This window comes from Quercus lobata, chromosome 10 (genome assembly GCF_001633185.2).
Source record: "Quercus lobata isolate SW786 chromosome 10, ValleyOak3.0 Primary Assembly, whole genome shotgun sequence".
Lineage (NCBI taxonomy): Eukaryota > Viridiplantae > Streptophyta > Magnoliopsida > Fagales > Fagaceae > Quercus > Quercus lobata.
This window is the reverse complement of record NC_044913.1, coordinates 50481116-50496482: the sequence shown is the minus strand read 5'-3', so window position 1 is coordinate 50496482 and position 15367 is coordinate 50481116. Positions and strand designations below refer to the sequence as shown.

The 15367-nt window shown below is 36.0% G+C and overlaps 3 protein-coding genes across 3 annotated transcripts; 2 read left to right on the top strand and 1 right to left on the bottom strand.

The window, feature by feature from the left end:
* Positions 1-6496, top strand: LOC115963808. The gene is made up of 7 exons (XM_031082976.1): positions 1-204; positions 359-495; positions 1103-1374; positions 1456-2107; positions 2204-2403; positions 3992-4236; positions 4696-6496. Exons 3-7 carry the CDS (start codon positions 1103-1105, stop codon positions 6144-6146), a joined length of 2820 nt encoding a protein of 939 aa, XP_030938836.1. The 5' UTR covers positions 1-204; positions 359-495; the 3' UTR covers positions 6147-6496.
* A 2426-nt stretch (positions 6497-8922) lies between these two features.
* Positions 8923-10498, top strand: LOC115962610 (probable inactive leucine-rich repeat receptor kinase XIAO). The gene has a single exon (XM_031081494.1). It carries the CDS (start codon positions 9049-9051, stop codon positions 10294-10296), a length of 1248 nt encoding a protein of 415 aa, XP_030937354.1. The 5' UTR covers positions 8923-9048; the 3' UTR covers positions 10297-10498.
* On the bottom strand, positions 10459-15367 carry LOC115962611 (protein YIF1B-like). The gene is made up of 5 exons (XM_031081496.1): positions 15248-15367; positions 14232-14413; positions 12678-12776; positions 12437-12588; positions 10459-11113 (listed from the first exon to the last, which is right to left on the bottom strand). Exons 2-5 carry the CDS (start codon positions 14409-14411, stop codon positions 10726-10728), a joined length of 819 nt encoding a protein of 272 aa, XP_030937356.1. The 5' UTR covers positions 14412-14413; positions 15248-15367; the 3' UTR covers positions 10459-10725.

Sequence of the window (15367 nt, the reverse complement as noted above, 5' to 3'; positions counted from 1 at the left end):
TAGTCCACGCAAGTTACCTCGGAGATCAAGGAGTCGTAGCCCAAGAAGGCCCATTAAAGGAAGAAGCAATAGCAACAGCAGCCGCAGTAGTTCGCCGCTGCCTTCCCTCCTCCCAAAAGAATCTGAGTTATGTATGATGTAATGTCGACTATGAGAACAAGATATTGTGGCTGTAATATGCTCTTTATCTCAGTTATGTTGGAGGTGATGTTAAGCACTGGTTATTTGCTGTTTATTTTTTCAAAAATTATTTAAGTTGTTATTTTATTATTGAGTTATTTTAGTGAGACAGGTGGCTAAATTTTAGAAGGGTATAAAATAGAGATATTCATTTGCTACCGTATCTTTGTGACTGTAGATGGTGTGAAAGATATACACAACAAAACCGACCACAGTGCCACCCAGCTTAAACCCTAATCCTAAACCCCAGAGAAACCAAACCACTTCTTCTTCAACCGTCGTCTCCGATTGAAGTCCCGGCAAGCAAAACCGAAGGTACCCTTTTTCTGTTTCGGTTTTCCTCTACCCAAAATTGGGTAGTTTTTATTGTGTGATATGATGAGATGTGTGTGAAAATTTGGATGATTGATGATGTGGTATGATGCTCTGTTTTGTGTGTGTGTGCGCGTGTGTGTGTTCTAAGTGTATTTGTTGATATTTATGTTTGAATTGGGTAATTGCCATTTGTTTGTGTTGTGCCACCTTTTACTAAAATTGTTCAAAGGATTCATTATCAAACATGTCTTGCGCTGCTGTTTTTGCTTCTTTGGATGTTATGATATGTGCGTTTATTGTTAGTTTAGTTCTCTTTCAACTTATTTTGTAGCTTTTTGCAAAAGTCATATTTGAAAAAGGTGTACCCAGAAAAATGTGAGTTTTTTAAAAGATTAATCTTTTGGCTAATTAAGTGCCAGCTCGGTACAGATTTTTTTTTTCAGTGCCCTTTTGAAAAATTGGTGTTTGAAATAATTGTATCTGGAAAATAGTGGGGTTTTAAAGAGCTGTTCTTTGAAAAAGTGTTGTTGGAAAGAACAGAAGCAAATAGACCTCGTTGGTTGATTTGATATTATTGCCTTTTTATTTTTGGCTGTGTAAGTTGCAGATGGCCAGGTGGGACGAGATTCTATCCCTTCCTGTACAGAATCCTCCAACCTTGGAATTTTCTGCTGCTGACCTCGTGTGGTCAAAGGTGGAAGGTTGGCGTGACAAAATCGACAGAGTGGCTCTAATCCCCTTTGCTAGAGTGAATGATTTTGTAAAGGGTGAATCAGAAAATAAAGACTGTCCATCAAGATTTCATGTTGAAGCAAGGCGACGACGACGTCCAGAGATGACATGCAAGCCAAAGGTTGATGGCATTCTTGAATATATTCTGTAAGTTCAAACTTGTTCCTTTAGAGGAGTTCTTGGTAACTAGTACATCATGAGTTTTCACATAGCTTGTTGATTGTGAAGGTATTGGTGTTCCTTTGGTCCTGATGACCACCGTAAGGGTGGCATTGTACGACCTAGTAGGACAACTTATGTCCCAAAGAAGAAAAATGCTGGCCGACCAAATACTAAGAGAGGATGCACATGCCACTTTATCGTGAAGCGCTTAATTGCTGAACCATCAGTAGCACTAATCATATATACTGAAGATAAGCATGTAGATAAGAAGGGGTTGCCATGCCATGGTCCACAGGATACTAAGGCTGCTGGAACGCGTGCTATGTTTGCTCCATACATATCAGAGGATCTCCGTTTGCGGGTCTTATCTCTACTACATGTTGGGGTTTCTGTGGAGACAATAATGCAAAGACACAGTGAATCGGTAGTAAGACAAGGTGGACCAAGTAACCGTGATGACCAGTTAAGCCACCGGTATGTTCGAAGACAGGAGAGGAGCATCCGACGTTCTACATATGAACTTGATGCAGATGATGCAGTCAGCATTGGCATGTGGGTTGCAAGCCATCAGAATCATGTTTTCTTTTATGAAGATTTCTCTGATTCAGAGCCTTTCACTTTGGGAATTCAAACAGAGTGGCAGTTGCAGCAAATGATTCAGTTTGGCAATTGCAGCCTTCTGGCTTCTGATTCAAGGTTCGGAACAAACAAATTGAAGGTCTGATTTTATTTTATCTATTTCATTATATTTTTTTTAAAGTTTATGTAGCCTAAGTCCTTAGAAACTAACTGCACTTTTTGCAATTTCATCTAGTATCCGATTCACAGTCTTGTTGTATTCAACTCGGACAACAAGGCAATCCCTGTAGCTTGGATTATAGCACCCAGGTTTGCAAGTTCAGATGTGCATAGATGGATGAGGGCTCTTTACAATAGAGTTCGCACAAAAGATCCTACTTGGAAATTGGCTGGGTTCATTGTGGATGATCCTCTAGTTGATGTCCTTACAATCAGGTTGGTTGCTAAGTTGACCACTCACATTCCAAACTGTATATTAATAACTATATGATTTAATAAACATTTTGGTAGAAAATTATTCCATGGATCTCATTGGCTTATAGGGGAGAAATTATTCAGTCCTCTAGGAGGACCAGTTCAGCAATGCCTAGTAGTCCTCCCACTCAATAATAAAATGCCATGTTTTTACCTATCCAAAAAATAAAATAAAATTCCATGTGTTCAAACTAATTAAGTCAAATCCTAATCACAGCATTTACAAAATAAAATAAAAAGTCCACGGCAATACCTACTATCACCGCTGCCTCCTTCAACTTTCACACCTGCACCTGCAAGTTCATTACACCACAATGCTGGTGTAGGTTGGCTTTTAGTTTGCTTTATCTGAGCATTCTTGTGTAAGGAATCTGCAAACACCAGAGTCGAAGAAGGCTAACAATGATGTAAGCTGTTCTCGTGAAAGGTTTTTATTTATTTATTTTTTTAATTCAATATTGTGATTAGAGTTGTGATTAAGATACACATGAAATTTTATTATTGGATGGGAGGACCATTAGGCATTGCTAACATGGTCCTCCAAGAGGACTGATAATTTCTCCATATAGGGGTGGTGGTGTAGACACCAAATATGCCCATTAACCTGATTGATCACAGTTAACATAGATTGATGCTAATGGATGGTAACACTTTTTAATATTTAATTTGTTTTTTTTTTGCATTTAATGTAATCAGTTTCAATTTATTTCCTTTCCTTCTATGATGTAGTTTGGGAGGCCTATTTTAAGGCTCTAAAAATGCAGTTGATCCTAAATTAATGAAATTTGTGTTGGAAGATTACTTATAGTGCTTGGTGGTGATTCCAAGGAAGCCTAGATTTCTAGGTTCCTACCTTTATCTCATGGTTGGTGATGATTCCAAGTAACCGTAGGTGTTGATTCATACGTTTCTATTTTCTACTTTCATCACTTAATGGTGATTTCAAGCAAACCCTATGCGGTGATTCCTAGGGTCCTACCTATCTTTTTGTTCCCTAAAGCACCAAGTCCCCTTTTGAGAGTTCATTGTCCTGCATCAATGGGAAGCTGGTTACACAATAACTTGATTCGCATGTTTATGAAGCACTTGCTTGAGTTTAATCATAAATATAGGTAGGGTTTTGGTACACAAAATCAAAATCAGTGACCAAACCCTTAAAATTCCCATTTCAAAGCTCCTAAATATAGGGTGTTCATGCTTATTTATTCAGACTATCTTGTTGGTGTCTCATCTCTTATTGTATTTTATGTCTCAAAAGTAGCTTCAGTAATATGTTTCTAACCGTTGGAAGTATTATATTTCATATATAGTTGCATAAGACAAAAGATTTGCATTGATCAAGCTGAAAGGACAAATTATCAATAATTTTTGGTGGTTCTAGTCCAATATATGAGTTTGACTTGGGTAGCCTGGATTACTAAGCATGCTGAAAATTTACTGTAGTGGAGCCAGACCTTTTAGCGTGGTGGCTGTGGCTTCTTCTATATTCTTAATGAATTGTACATACTTGAATTGTTGAATTTATATATGTTTTATGCATTTTTCTCAGGGATGTGTTTGAGTGCTCTGTACTGATATGCTTCTGGCGGGTCCGTCATGCGTGGCATAAAAACATGGTAAAGAAATGTTTGGAAACTAAGATGCAAGTCGAGATATCAAGACAGCTTGAGCAGGCAGTGGATAACATCTGCCGAGGACAAGGAACTGTTAATTTGTTTGAGGATTTATTGGAAGATTTTATTGATGAGTCAGATTTTATGGATTACTTTAAGGCGATATGGTATCCTAGAATAGGTTGGTCACTGTCTTTTCTAAATGGAGGAATTCTTTCCCTTGTGTGGGGGAAGTGAAAATATATATTGTTTATTTCACTTATAAAATATATACATATGTGTATATATATATATATATATATATATTTTTTTTTTTTATTGCAGTCTTCCACATTTACTGCCAAACTGCTAATTTACACTGTTGAATGGGTGACCATTTCCAAGTATTGATCAAGATTTGTGTTATATATGAGTGTGTATGTGTAGGTATGTATTTATGTATGTTTGTCCTTGGTTTGGGGTTCCTAAGATTTGGTCACCCAATGAATTAGTAATCTAAATTATTAAAGATCAACTTGATCGTATGAGGTGAAAGATATGAAGTCTTACTCTAAAATACTATGGAGTCCATTGGCTTTTCTATGTAAGTCTGTTTTCTTTTATTAAGAAATTACTGACTTGAGACTTTGTTCTGACTCAGGAGCATGGACTGCGGCACTAAAATCTCTTCCACTTGCGAGCCAGGAGACATGTGCAGCAATGGAGTTTTACCACAGCCAGATGAAGCTTAGGTTGTTGAATGAGAAGGACCCTGGTGTTTATCAACGTGCTGATTGGTTGGTTGATAAGTTGGGTACAAAAGTGCATTCTTACTTCTGGCTTGATGAGTACTCGGGGAAGGATGATTTTGCACGATATTGGAAAGATGAGTGGAGGAGTGGTTTAACATCTTGGCGCAAAGCATTGAAGATTCCAGACTCTGATGTTGTCATACAAGGTGGATGTGCAAAAGTTGCCGACCAGCTTGTTAAGGATAAAGTATATGTTGTCTGGAATCCTGGTTCACAGTTTGGTATTTGCAATTGCACTTGGGCAGAAATGGGCAATGTGTGTGAGCATATGTTCAAAGTTATTAATCTTTGCCGTAAACGAGGATCTACTATGCCATCTATCAGCATATTCCAGTACCACAAGGCATTGATCGACATGCTACACTGCCAACCCCATGATTCTTTGATTCGTGATCATGCTATTTCTTTAGCAGTTTGTGTACAGAAGCAGTTGAATGTACTTGTTGATTTAGATGGCAGTCAGACTGCTTTAGATCCCATTCAGAGTCAAACCGTAGATAACATCGAGCAAGAAACTGTTGAGATGGCTCTTACTAACCAAGATACTGAATTAGTAAATGAAAGTAACTGCATGAACGAGGATGTATCAGCTCATGATGAGAATTGTGGGGATGTAAATGATGCTCCTCACATTATTAGCAGTGATGTGTGTGATGAACTGAATGATTTGGCTACTAGTGGAAATCGCATCTCTGGTGAGAATGTTGGAGAAGAAATTCATTGTGCCGAGATGGATGTTGAGCCATCGTCCATCTGTATTTCCCCACCTGGACTATATTCTGTTGATGAGGTTGTTGCAAGCAATGCCTTTTCCGAGAATGGAGACAGAGATTTGGACAATACAAGAAGCAAGCATCTCCCGTCCAGAGTTGATTCCAGTGATGTAAATGGGTTTCAAGATAAAGATTGCGATGAAAATATGATGGATGTGGAGCCACTATCCATTGATTTTCCTCCGTCAACTAGGGAGTTTCTGGAGCAATGCACAGTGACCCATCAAGATGGTCTTGCGGATAATGATCTTGAGCCTACAGTTTCCAATACTTCTGATTCTGAAACCAAAACCTCCTCAACTATATCCTTGCCTGTTGAGTCACAAGTGGTTGTTGATATGATTGAAATTTCTGGTGTCATCAAGGAGAATGAAGGAATGGAATTGAAAAGTGGGAATGACAGCATGGATGAGAACCTACTCTCTGCAGATAATGGTGTCCAAGATGATGGTGTTCATGATAACATTTCAGATGATTCTGGTAATGGTCATGATGCAAAGGTAGTTGACAGCATGATGACTGAATAGTCAGAGTTGCTGCTAAGATGCTTATGGACAGCACGGATTTCAGCTCATGAATCTGGTTTTTGTGAGAAACCCTTTTTAATTGCCGGCTCTTTTTAGATTAGGTGTAAATCTCAAAAGGCAATGGAGACTCTGAAATGAGGTTATTTGCCAGCAATTAGTTGTTACTGGTGTCAATGGCACTGCTGGAGAGAACTATTTCATGGGGGACTTGGTGCATGCCTCTCCGGCAAGTACAAACGCTACGGGGATGCTGTTGTTGCAGTTAGTAATGGCTGAAATTGGTGCTCCATCTCACCCATTTTCTTCATGTAAATATTTGTCAATCCATCCAGTTGTTTCAATTTTTCTGATTTACCTGAGTATTTTTTCTAATTTATATCTTAATAGTTACACACGATCTCCAGGAAGTTGTCAATAATGGCCAACATATTATGATCTTCTATATGGAAGGGGTAAGAAAATGCCTCACTTTTGACAAGATTGGGAAATATGACCACATTGTTAATATTGGCCTAAACTTATGGTTGATCACATTTTTTTAATACTAGTTTCTTGGATATCTTGTATCATTTCTGCCTTTCTTAAGTTTTAACACAAAATCCATTGTTGTCAAACAAGCATATTTCCTGTATTGGGAAGAAATAATTTCTTTGCCTTCTTTGCTAGTTTATTTACACACTGCTTTTCTGTAGAAAAACACTAGAAATTGTACATTGCCCAACTGGAAAATTTTTTGTCTTTGGAAAAGTCAAAAGGTGTACGAAGGGTTTTTTTTTTTTTTTTTTTGGCTAAACAAGTTTTTTGGAATAACAACTACGAGAAACGTTGATATATATATATATATATATAAATCTAGTAAGTGTTGGTTCTATTAATCTGGGTTTGAAAGCAGCTTTTTAGCACTTATTTATTTACTAAAAATTGGTGCAAGTATAATTGTGTATATATATATAATAAAATAAAAAGTGAAAGTTCTAAAAAGTTGTGTGTTTTTATTTATTTTTTATTTTTTAAACCCTGTTAAAACTGACTGGTAAATGAAGTTATATTTTCAAAATTAAAATTAATATTTAAGAGGTCGATTTTAATTTTCAATAAAATTATCATAACACGTGAATAAAGCAAAAAATATGCTACAAATATCATAGAAATGCTCAATTTAAATTGATAGCTTATAAATATTTCATTTACTCAGTAATATATTCTTCAATTTTATCAAAAATATAGTATCTAAAAAACATTTATGATTTATTCAATTTTATTAAAAAAAAAAAATTGTATCTCCGAAAACCATTTATGATGTTAAAAAAATAGAAAGTGTGAAATTGAATCAAGAAATATTCTATATTTTTATTTTAGCTTTAAAATTTTCCAGTTACTCAATAATACAGGAATTATTCAATTTTATATCAAATGTAACATCCAAAACAAAATTTATGATACTAAAAAATCTATATAAAAAAAATTGAATTAATTTTTTTTGTAATTTCAATTTTAGTAATATTTTAAAAAATATTAAAATTTTCCCTCACCTTTCATTCAAAATAGCAAACACATATATAATTACGTTTGAGCGTGTTTGAGCATGTATGTGTGATTAAATCAATTTTGTAAAAGAGAAAAAAAAAAAGACCTCAATTATAAACTAACTTGAATTTGTATGATTTAAAAAAAGCGATTTGTTGCTATTCTTAGGACTAAATAATATACTAAATTTTTATTTGATAAACCCAAAAAGTGATTAAAAAAGAAATACCGAACTCAATCATAAAACAAGCAAATCTCTTTAGGAAAAAAAAAAGAAAAAAAAAAAGAAAAAAAAGAAGCAAGCAAAGGGTTGGGCGGGAGGGTTGTCTCCATATTTGAAACAATCTCTCTCTCTCTCTCTCTCAAAGTGACAACATACATAGCTAAACTAAGACTAGTCAGTCTTCAAAATCAATAATTATCTTATGTATCTAATATATGTATCGTTCCTCTCATAGTATGTGTGTCAATATGATTGTAGGTTTCACATAATTGTAGGTTTCACACACTATAAAAAAGAAAATACATATATCAAATACATGAGATTTTTTTTTCTCTTTCTCTAAAAGTGACAACAGACATAACTAAACTAAGACTAGTTAGTCTTCAAACTTAATAATTATCTTATGTATCTAATATATGTATCTTTCCTCTCACAGTATGTGCGTCAATATGATTGTAGGTTTCACACACTATAAAAAAGAAAATACATATATCAAATACGTGAGATTTTTTTTTTCTCTCTCTCTAAAAGTGGCAACAGACATAGCTAAACTAAGACTAGTCAGTCTTCAAACTTAATAATTATCTTATGTATCCAATATATGTATCATTCCTCTCACAGTATGTGCGTCAATATGATTGTAAATTTCACACACTATAAAAAAGAAGATACATATATCGGATACATGAGATATTTTCTCATTTGAACTTGATCTTAGGGTGCAGAATTTAGATTAGAATGGAAGATTATGTATCATGTGAAAGAGTCCTGTCCTGTGGCATCAACAGTAGTCCACCTACCAGTTGTTTAGTTTTTTGCCCCATGTGTTTGGCTGTCTTTATGTCAATGAACGGTAAGAGCAACAAGAAGATTAAAAGATTGTTTAAGAAAAGGTAGGTTTAGTTGTCTAAAAAAAAAAATGAAAGCACCACCCATCTTCCAACATTCTTTTAAAGATTTCAATGTAAATAAGTACCCCAAGTTCTTGGCATGGCCTGGGAATTTACTTGAATAACTATTTCCTCAATTACAGGTTCTTTGCAGTTATGTCATCCATCACAACGGGGTTTAAGGCCAATATAAGGAGCATTTGGGACACCAGCCATACCAACAATCTCACAATAACCCAGCTACCATTGAACAGTTGAAGTAATGGCTAGGCTATTGCCTTCTCTCTTCTCCCTTAGTTTCCATTATGTTATTGTAACCACAGTTTTCATTTCTATTCCAAGGCTTACCCATTCATTAACACTAGATGCTGATATTGAAGTACTTCGTGCCTTGAAGCGTGGCCTTGATCCGAACTCAATTTCTCCAACATCATACCTTAATACTTGGGATTTCGACTTGGATCCATGCCAAGTTATGGGAGGACAGTTTCTAGGAATTTTATGCACTAATCCTCTAGACAATTCTTCTCAGAGAATCACGGCACTTGATCTCGATGGAATTGGATATGATGGGTTTTTGACACCATCAATCGGAAACCTAACTGAGCTCACCATCCTCAGTCTAGACAAGAACAAATTTCGAGGACCATTTCCAGGAACCCTCTCCAATCTTAAAAAGCTCACCAGACTTTCACTGGTGGATAATTACTTCACAGGCCCCATTCCTAGAGCAATCCCTTCGCTTAACAATCTTGAATATATAGACCTTTCAGGAAACAGTTTCTCTGGCTCCATTCCAACCAATATCTCTGGATTACGAAGCTTGACCTACCTGAGCTTGTCAAACAATGGATTAGCTGGAAAAATCCCTGACCTTAGAGGGTTGTGGCAGCTGCAAACTTTAGATCTTGGTACCAACCAGTTCCATGGAAATTTTCCAATTTTTCCTGTGAGATTGAGATCACTATCCCTAAGCCATAATTTATTTTCAGGCCATATTTCTCCAGTTAAGAGGCTCACACACCTTAGGAGGCTAGATATAAGTGACAACAGATTTTCAGATACCATCAGCAAGGATATTCTTTTACTGCCTAGGTTGGTTCACCTTAATGTTTCACTCAATCGCTTCACCGCAATAGAGACTGTCAACTTCTTTGGAGAAGAGACCCCGCTTGAGGTGCTTGATGCAGAAAATAACCATTTTCATGGTAATTTGCCTGTCAATTTGGTTACAATTCGGAATTTAAGCACACTTAATCTGGCACATAATCTGTTCTCTGGTCCAATACCAAGCGAATATGGAGACAAACCAGGGCAACCATGGAGAGCTCTGTACTTGGATAACAACTTTCTGTCAGGAAATCTACCACCAGAGTTCATCCGTCACGCAACAAGGGTAACAATCAGTCTTGCAAACAACTGCCTTAGGTGTCCAAGGGCCATACCTCTGTGTCGTGGAGGGCAAAGATCAGCTTCAGAATGTGGTGAAAAGAACAATCGTGGTGGGTAAGCAATTCATCAGATCAATGGATTAAGAGATTCATCAGAACACAATGGCATCATGAAGTCATTAGGGAAATTTAACAGTTTATTTTTTAGTAAATCCAAGTCATTATCCAAAGTAGAATAGCTTGTTTAACTTTCAAACAATAAAATCAAATAATTATGAATGTGAAGACCATAAACGGATCTTTTATTCATTAATTAATTTCTGGTTAGGTGTGTTCCCAATTCTCTGTATAAATGCTTCTGAAGTTAAATCTTACATTTCCTAAAACAACCGCAAACAGGAAACAAACCAAAAGAATAAAATTTCAAAACGATTGCTGAATCCGGGAGCAAAGAATGGTCAGTTAATATAAAACCGAGAAAATTGACTACAACACTTTAAAAAACTGCTATAAACACAAGCTGTTTCTACATTGTAAAAGGAAGCAATTTATAGAACCCAATTAACACTAATGTTGCCAAGCCATGTGAAAAGTGGGAACTGAGCCAGAGCAATAAAGAGCAGGAGATAGTGGTGCTTGCTTGAATCATAACTCCTCACCTCTGCAAAGAGGACTCTCTTCATTGTCTTCACCAAGAAGATTCCCATGCATAAGCAGGTCCAAGGCATAATAAAATAGTAAGAGTATCCCCAGATAATCTTCCCAAGGACAGCCAAACACATGCCTGTGAAAGTATACCCTGCGTAAGCCACAATGTCCAGCAAGGGTGCCTCCCCACTACCCAATGACAGCAGTGTTAATTTCAGAAGTAAGACTTGCCCAAACCACCCAAGCAATCCCTTGATAAACAACCAGTTCAGAGCTTCTGGGCTAAACCTGGCAATATACTTAAATATTTAAGAAAATTTGCAGGCAAGAAGAGAAAAAGGAAATAAAGGGATTGAGCAACAAATTATTATGAAAATTAAACAATTTGAGTTTAACTTTATAACATTAAAGGAGACTACACCCAAATTATAACTATAAATCTAAATCTGAAGGCACTGAATTAGAATTTGCATAATGATTATGAGGAAAGTTGGGTGGCTATCCAGAATCAAAGCAACACAATGCAAACAAATCCTACAACTGCTACTTAAGAGTAAAGAAAAGAAATTGTCATATCCAGAAGATTTCTACAACAAAACAGAAGAGGACAATTCAAGATTCCCTCAATTGCAGGAGGTGGAATCAATTATCAATCAACACTTCTAATTAGTGAAACTTCATAACTATACAAGTTTTATGATTGATTGCAGATGGGAACGTCTACACCAATAACATGCAGGTCTTGGGAGAATATATGGTCCAATCTGTAAAACAAGGTTGTCTGGCCTGCTAAAGGGGTCCAAGTCTGAGCTGTATCAGACCCTTCTGGTATTCGGTACTCCAATTCACAGTTCCAAGTCCCTTTGTAACACAAGGATATTCAATGAAAAGAACATAAATCTATACATATTTTTGGGCATAACCCGTTAAGCTATTCCAGCTTTTGCTGACACTCAAGATGGGAGGACAAAAAATAAAACACGAGCCCTATAGCAGAGACATAAATAAATAAAAGAAGACATGCTTATACATTTATAATCCCAAAGCTCACAATAGAAGCTATGGTGATTGCCATTGCCAACAGGCAACCAACCACCTCTTACCAACTCTACCATCATAAATGCCATCACAGGAAGACGTCTCTGTCATTTACAAACTATAGCCTTTTCTGTATAGATGTTAAGCTTTAAAATGAAAATAGCTTGAATAATAGTGCCATAGTGACTATTAATATCACCACTTTAGAAATACTCAATAATTTTTTAAACAAAAACAGCTACCAATTCTGAGGAGAGGAACTAATTCAATGCTTATCATATCATACAAAAATGATAAGGTGAATTAAACTGTGACCACAAAAACTTGAAAATGTGATACTAGAAAAAGGGGGAACAGAATATGACTACTACATAGTACATGTTTTTTGCTGTAGATGAGAGACCTAAGAAACTTAATAATAAAAGACACTGAAAAGAAAGAGCAACAGACAACCACACACAAATGTGTTCACTTTGAATGCTAACAGAATGAGGGAAATTTAATTTCCTGTGATATGGAATAAAAGAGGAAGATTAATTATTACAGTGAAATAAAAAAAATTCAGTCACATACTTTCCATTAAGACCCAATGAGAAGCCAGCAAGAACAACGTAGGTACCAAATGCCATAAATGGAATGTAGAGGTCTGGTGCATTTATATCATAAATTGGGGGCTTATAAGACAGCCTGCCCCCTACTGGCTCAGTTATCCGGGTCCAATGGCCCTGGAGAAAAGGAAAATAAGCAAAAAAGATATAACTACCATGGAAAGAAAAAGTTTGCTACAAGAAAACAGAGCATGAACATTGCTTACCCTGTGCAGGAATGGAAACAGAACAACCTTCAATTTGTTCCTCACATAGTGGTCATTCACTTGGAAATAGTATTGGGGATCGGAGAAGTACCTACTTATCTGTTTAGTTCGAAACAAAATATCAATATAGAGGACAAACCTGTATCAAGAATGCAACTGACAAAAAAAGTACTTTCGTATAAGAGAACCCAGATATTTAAGGGACAAACTCAATGATTTTATGACAGTTATTGGTGCAGACACTAGATACAGGCCTCCAATTATGCAGACTTATGTAATATGGATGCAGACGCATGAAGAAAACGGCCCAACCAGTGGCCTTATGGATGGAGCCTGCTAACGTATGGCCTAAGGGTTAATCAACTGGTGTCTATAATTTGTTTAATTTCTTTAAGTTATGTAATTGGTTAAGCCTTGTTTTCTTTTCTTATTTTCTTAGGGAATTTAATTCCTTTCCTTACTAGGTTAGTAAAACTATTTTCTTTTCCTAATAGGATAATAAGTTTGGAACTCTATTTAAAGAATCCAGGGATCAGTGTTGTTTTACAATTTGCTCGAGTAATAAAGTTTATTGTTGGAGTTTTTCCTTTGTTAGCTTGGTACTGATTCCCAGGTTTTGTTTTCTCTTGCTTTGGGCTAATTCCTGGCAAACTTGATTCCTAGGTGAATGTAATTTTGCTGCTTTTGCTAAATTTGCGATGCCTTAGTTATACTACAAGGGCCTTCAGATATCCATAAAATAATAATAATAATAGTAAATATAATTTTAATGTATTTTGCACAACTTAAATAAAAATGACTTCAAAATGTTTAGGTTTCAACTTCAAGTTGGAGAGAAATGGAGCAAAGGAAGGTCGAAAATAACAAGGTTAGAAGTAGTGAAGGAGGTAATGGAGTATATGAGCTTAGTGGGACAGAATAACAGGAATATATGTGCCTGACCCTGGTTTAACCCAGATTAATTGAAAAAATATCTACAAACCCAATCCTGAATTTGTTAAGATTAAGAGTTTGTTGATGGTTGTGATTGTGGTATGTTTTTAAGTATTACTTTTGGTGTGTTATATTTTCCCTGACAAATGTTAAAGAGGAAGGCAGTCATATATTTTGATTTGAAAAGGAAAGTAACTAATGAAATTTTTTATTTTCTTTGGAATTTATATGGAAGATCACACTACCCCTGCATGGACAGTTTTAAAAGAAAAGGTTCAAACTTTGCCAATTCTACAGCTCCCAAGATCATTCAGATCATAGGGTATGTACTTCAGTACCGTAATTTCGCCTAAGCTTTTGCATATTACATTAAAAAGATGTTGATTTCCCTCAAAAATAGTTGCAACCTAGAAGTCTAATTGACAACTTCAATAACCGCACTGACAGTGTCCTCTAGAGCTTAAGTGCATTCTAATCCATCATACAGATACACAAATAATAAAAGATTGAGAACAAACTTGATAATACCAACATGACAACATTCAAGTTATCATAATATTATATCCCTTGTAAGCTCAAATAAGAATGTTGTCTTAAATTATAACAGTTTATGCCACTTACATTGCTTTGTACATATTCAGAGCTCGATCCTAAAATTTTCTCTCCATATGCACCCAATCCACCTCTGATAAGCCCAGAACCAGCTCCATAAAATGCATTTCCAAATGGATTAGGCGGAGCATTTGCTGCATTTACTGGTGGTCTTGGCACCCCAGGCTGGGTCCCCACATTGCTGTACATTTCTGTAATTGAACCCAACAAAAAACAAGGTCACAATTGCACCCAAAAGCACAGCTCAAGTTTAAGTCATCCAAGGAGGCTACTATTGCTAAATTTCACAGCCAAAATTTTCAGTTTCCGATTAAACGTCAGCAGGGAAGGAGAGATATGAATCTTGGTTCATAAAGGAGACCAAGTAATGCCCACTAAGCTACAAGGCTCTTGGCAGAAAACCCGAACCTGCTAAATCCTATTTAGTTCCCAAGTAGTTAAACAACTTTCTCCCACTATCCAATTCTCCTCCTTAGGAGAACCTACATTTAAATCCCCGCTACCCCAACTCCTGCGACTAGTCTCATAATTTTGGGACTAAGGTTTTGTTTTTATCGTCATTTTATCTCTTAAAAATCTCACCCAACATATTACCCTAACCCCTTTTCAACCCAAATACATTCGCTGTAATTCGATACACAACAACATTCTTCTCGTTTCATAACCTTATTCTTCCTATCCCAAACCCTTTTTTTCATTTTTCTTTTCCAAAACAGATTAATAAGAACTCGATGCAATCCAAAAAAAATTTTTAAAAAAAAAATGGCCATTAAATACAGTATCAAAATGAAACTAAAACCTAAGTTCATTTACGAGCGAAAAAGAAATAGCCATTAATTCAATAAATCTGCAAAATCTAAGAGAGAAAATTCATAATTCATGTGGCTTTCGTCAAACTCAAACGGATCTTCAACTCCAAATCCAAGAATATATATAGATGAAATATAATAAAAATACGAATTCATACGCATCTATATATATACACACAGAGAGATTGAGAGAGAGAAGGAGGTGTGAAAGGATACCGTTGGAGATATCGGCGAATTATCCAGCGATCAGATCTGAGCTCTGGCAGGGTTTTCAGTGAAGGTTTGGGCACTCTCGCGGAAAAGTGCAGTGAAAACTGTGAGAGAGAATAAAGAGAG

Coding starts and splice junctions, on each gene's coding strand:
- LOC115962611 (XM_031081496.1), bottom strand. CDS start 14,411: ATGTACAGCAATGTGGGGACCCAGCCTGGGGTGCCAAGACCACCAGTA. Junction 12,589..12,677: donor TGTTTCCATTCCTGCACAGG/GTAAGCAATGTT, acceptor CCTTTTCTCCAG/GGCCATTGGACCCGGATAAC. Junction 11,114..12,436: donor TCATTGGGTCTTAATGGAAA/GTATGTGACTGA, acceptor GTATATTGCCAG/GTTTAGCCCAGAAGCTCTGA.
- LOC115963808 (XM_031082976.1), top strand. CDS start 1,103: ATGGCCAGGTGGGACGAGATTCTATCCCTTCCTGTACAGAATCCTCCA. Junction 2,108..2,203: donor TCGGAACAAACAAATTGAAG/GTCTGATTTTAT, acceptor AATTTCATCTAG/TATCCGATTCACAGTCTTGT. Junction 2,404..3,991: donor GTTGATGTCCTTACAATCAG/GTTGGTTGCTAA, acceptor CATTTTTCTCAG/GGATGTGTTTGAGTGCTCTG.
- LOC115962610 (XM_031081494.1), top strand. CDS start 9,049: ATGGCTAGGCTATTGCCTTCTCTCTTCTCCCTTAGTTTCCATTATGTT.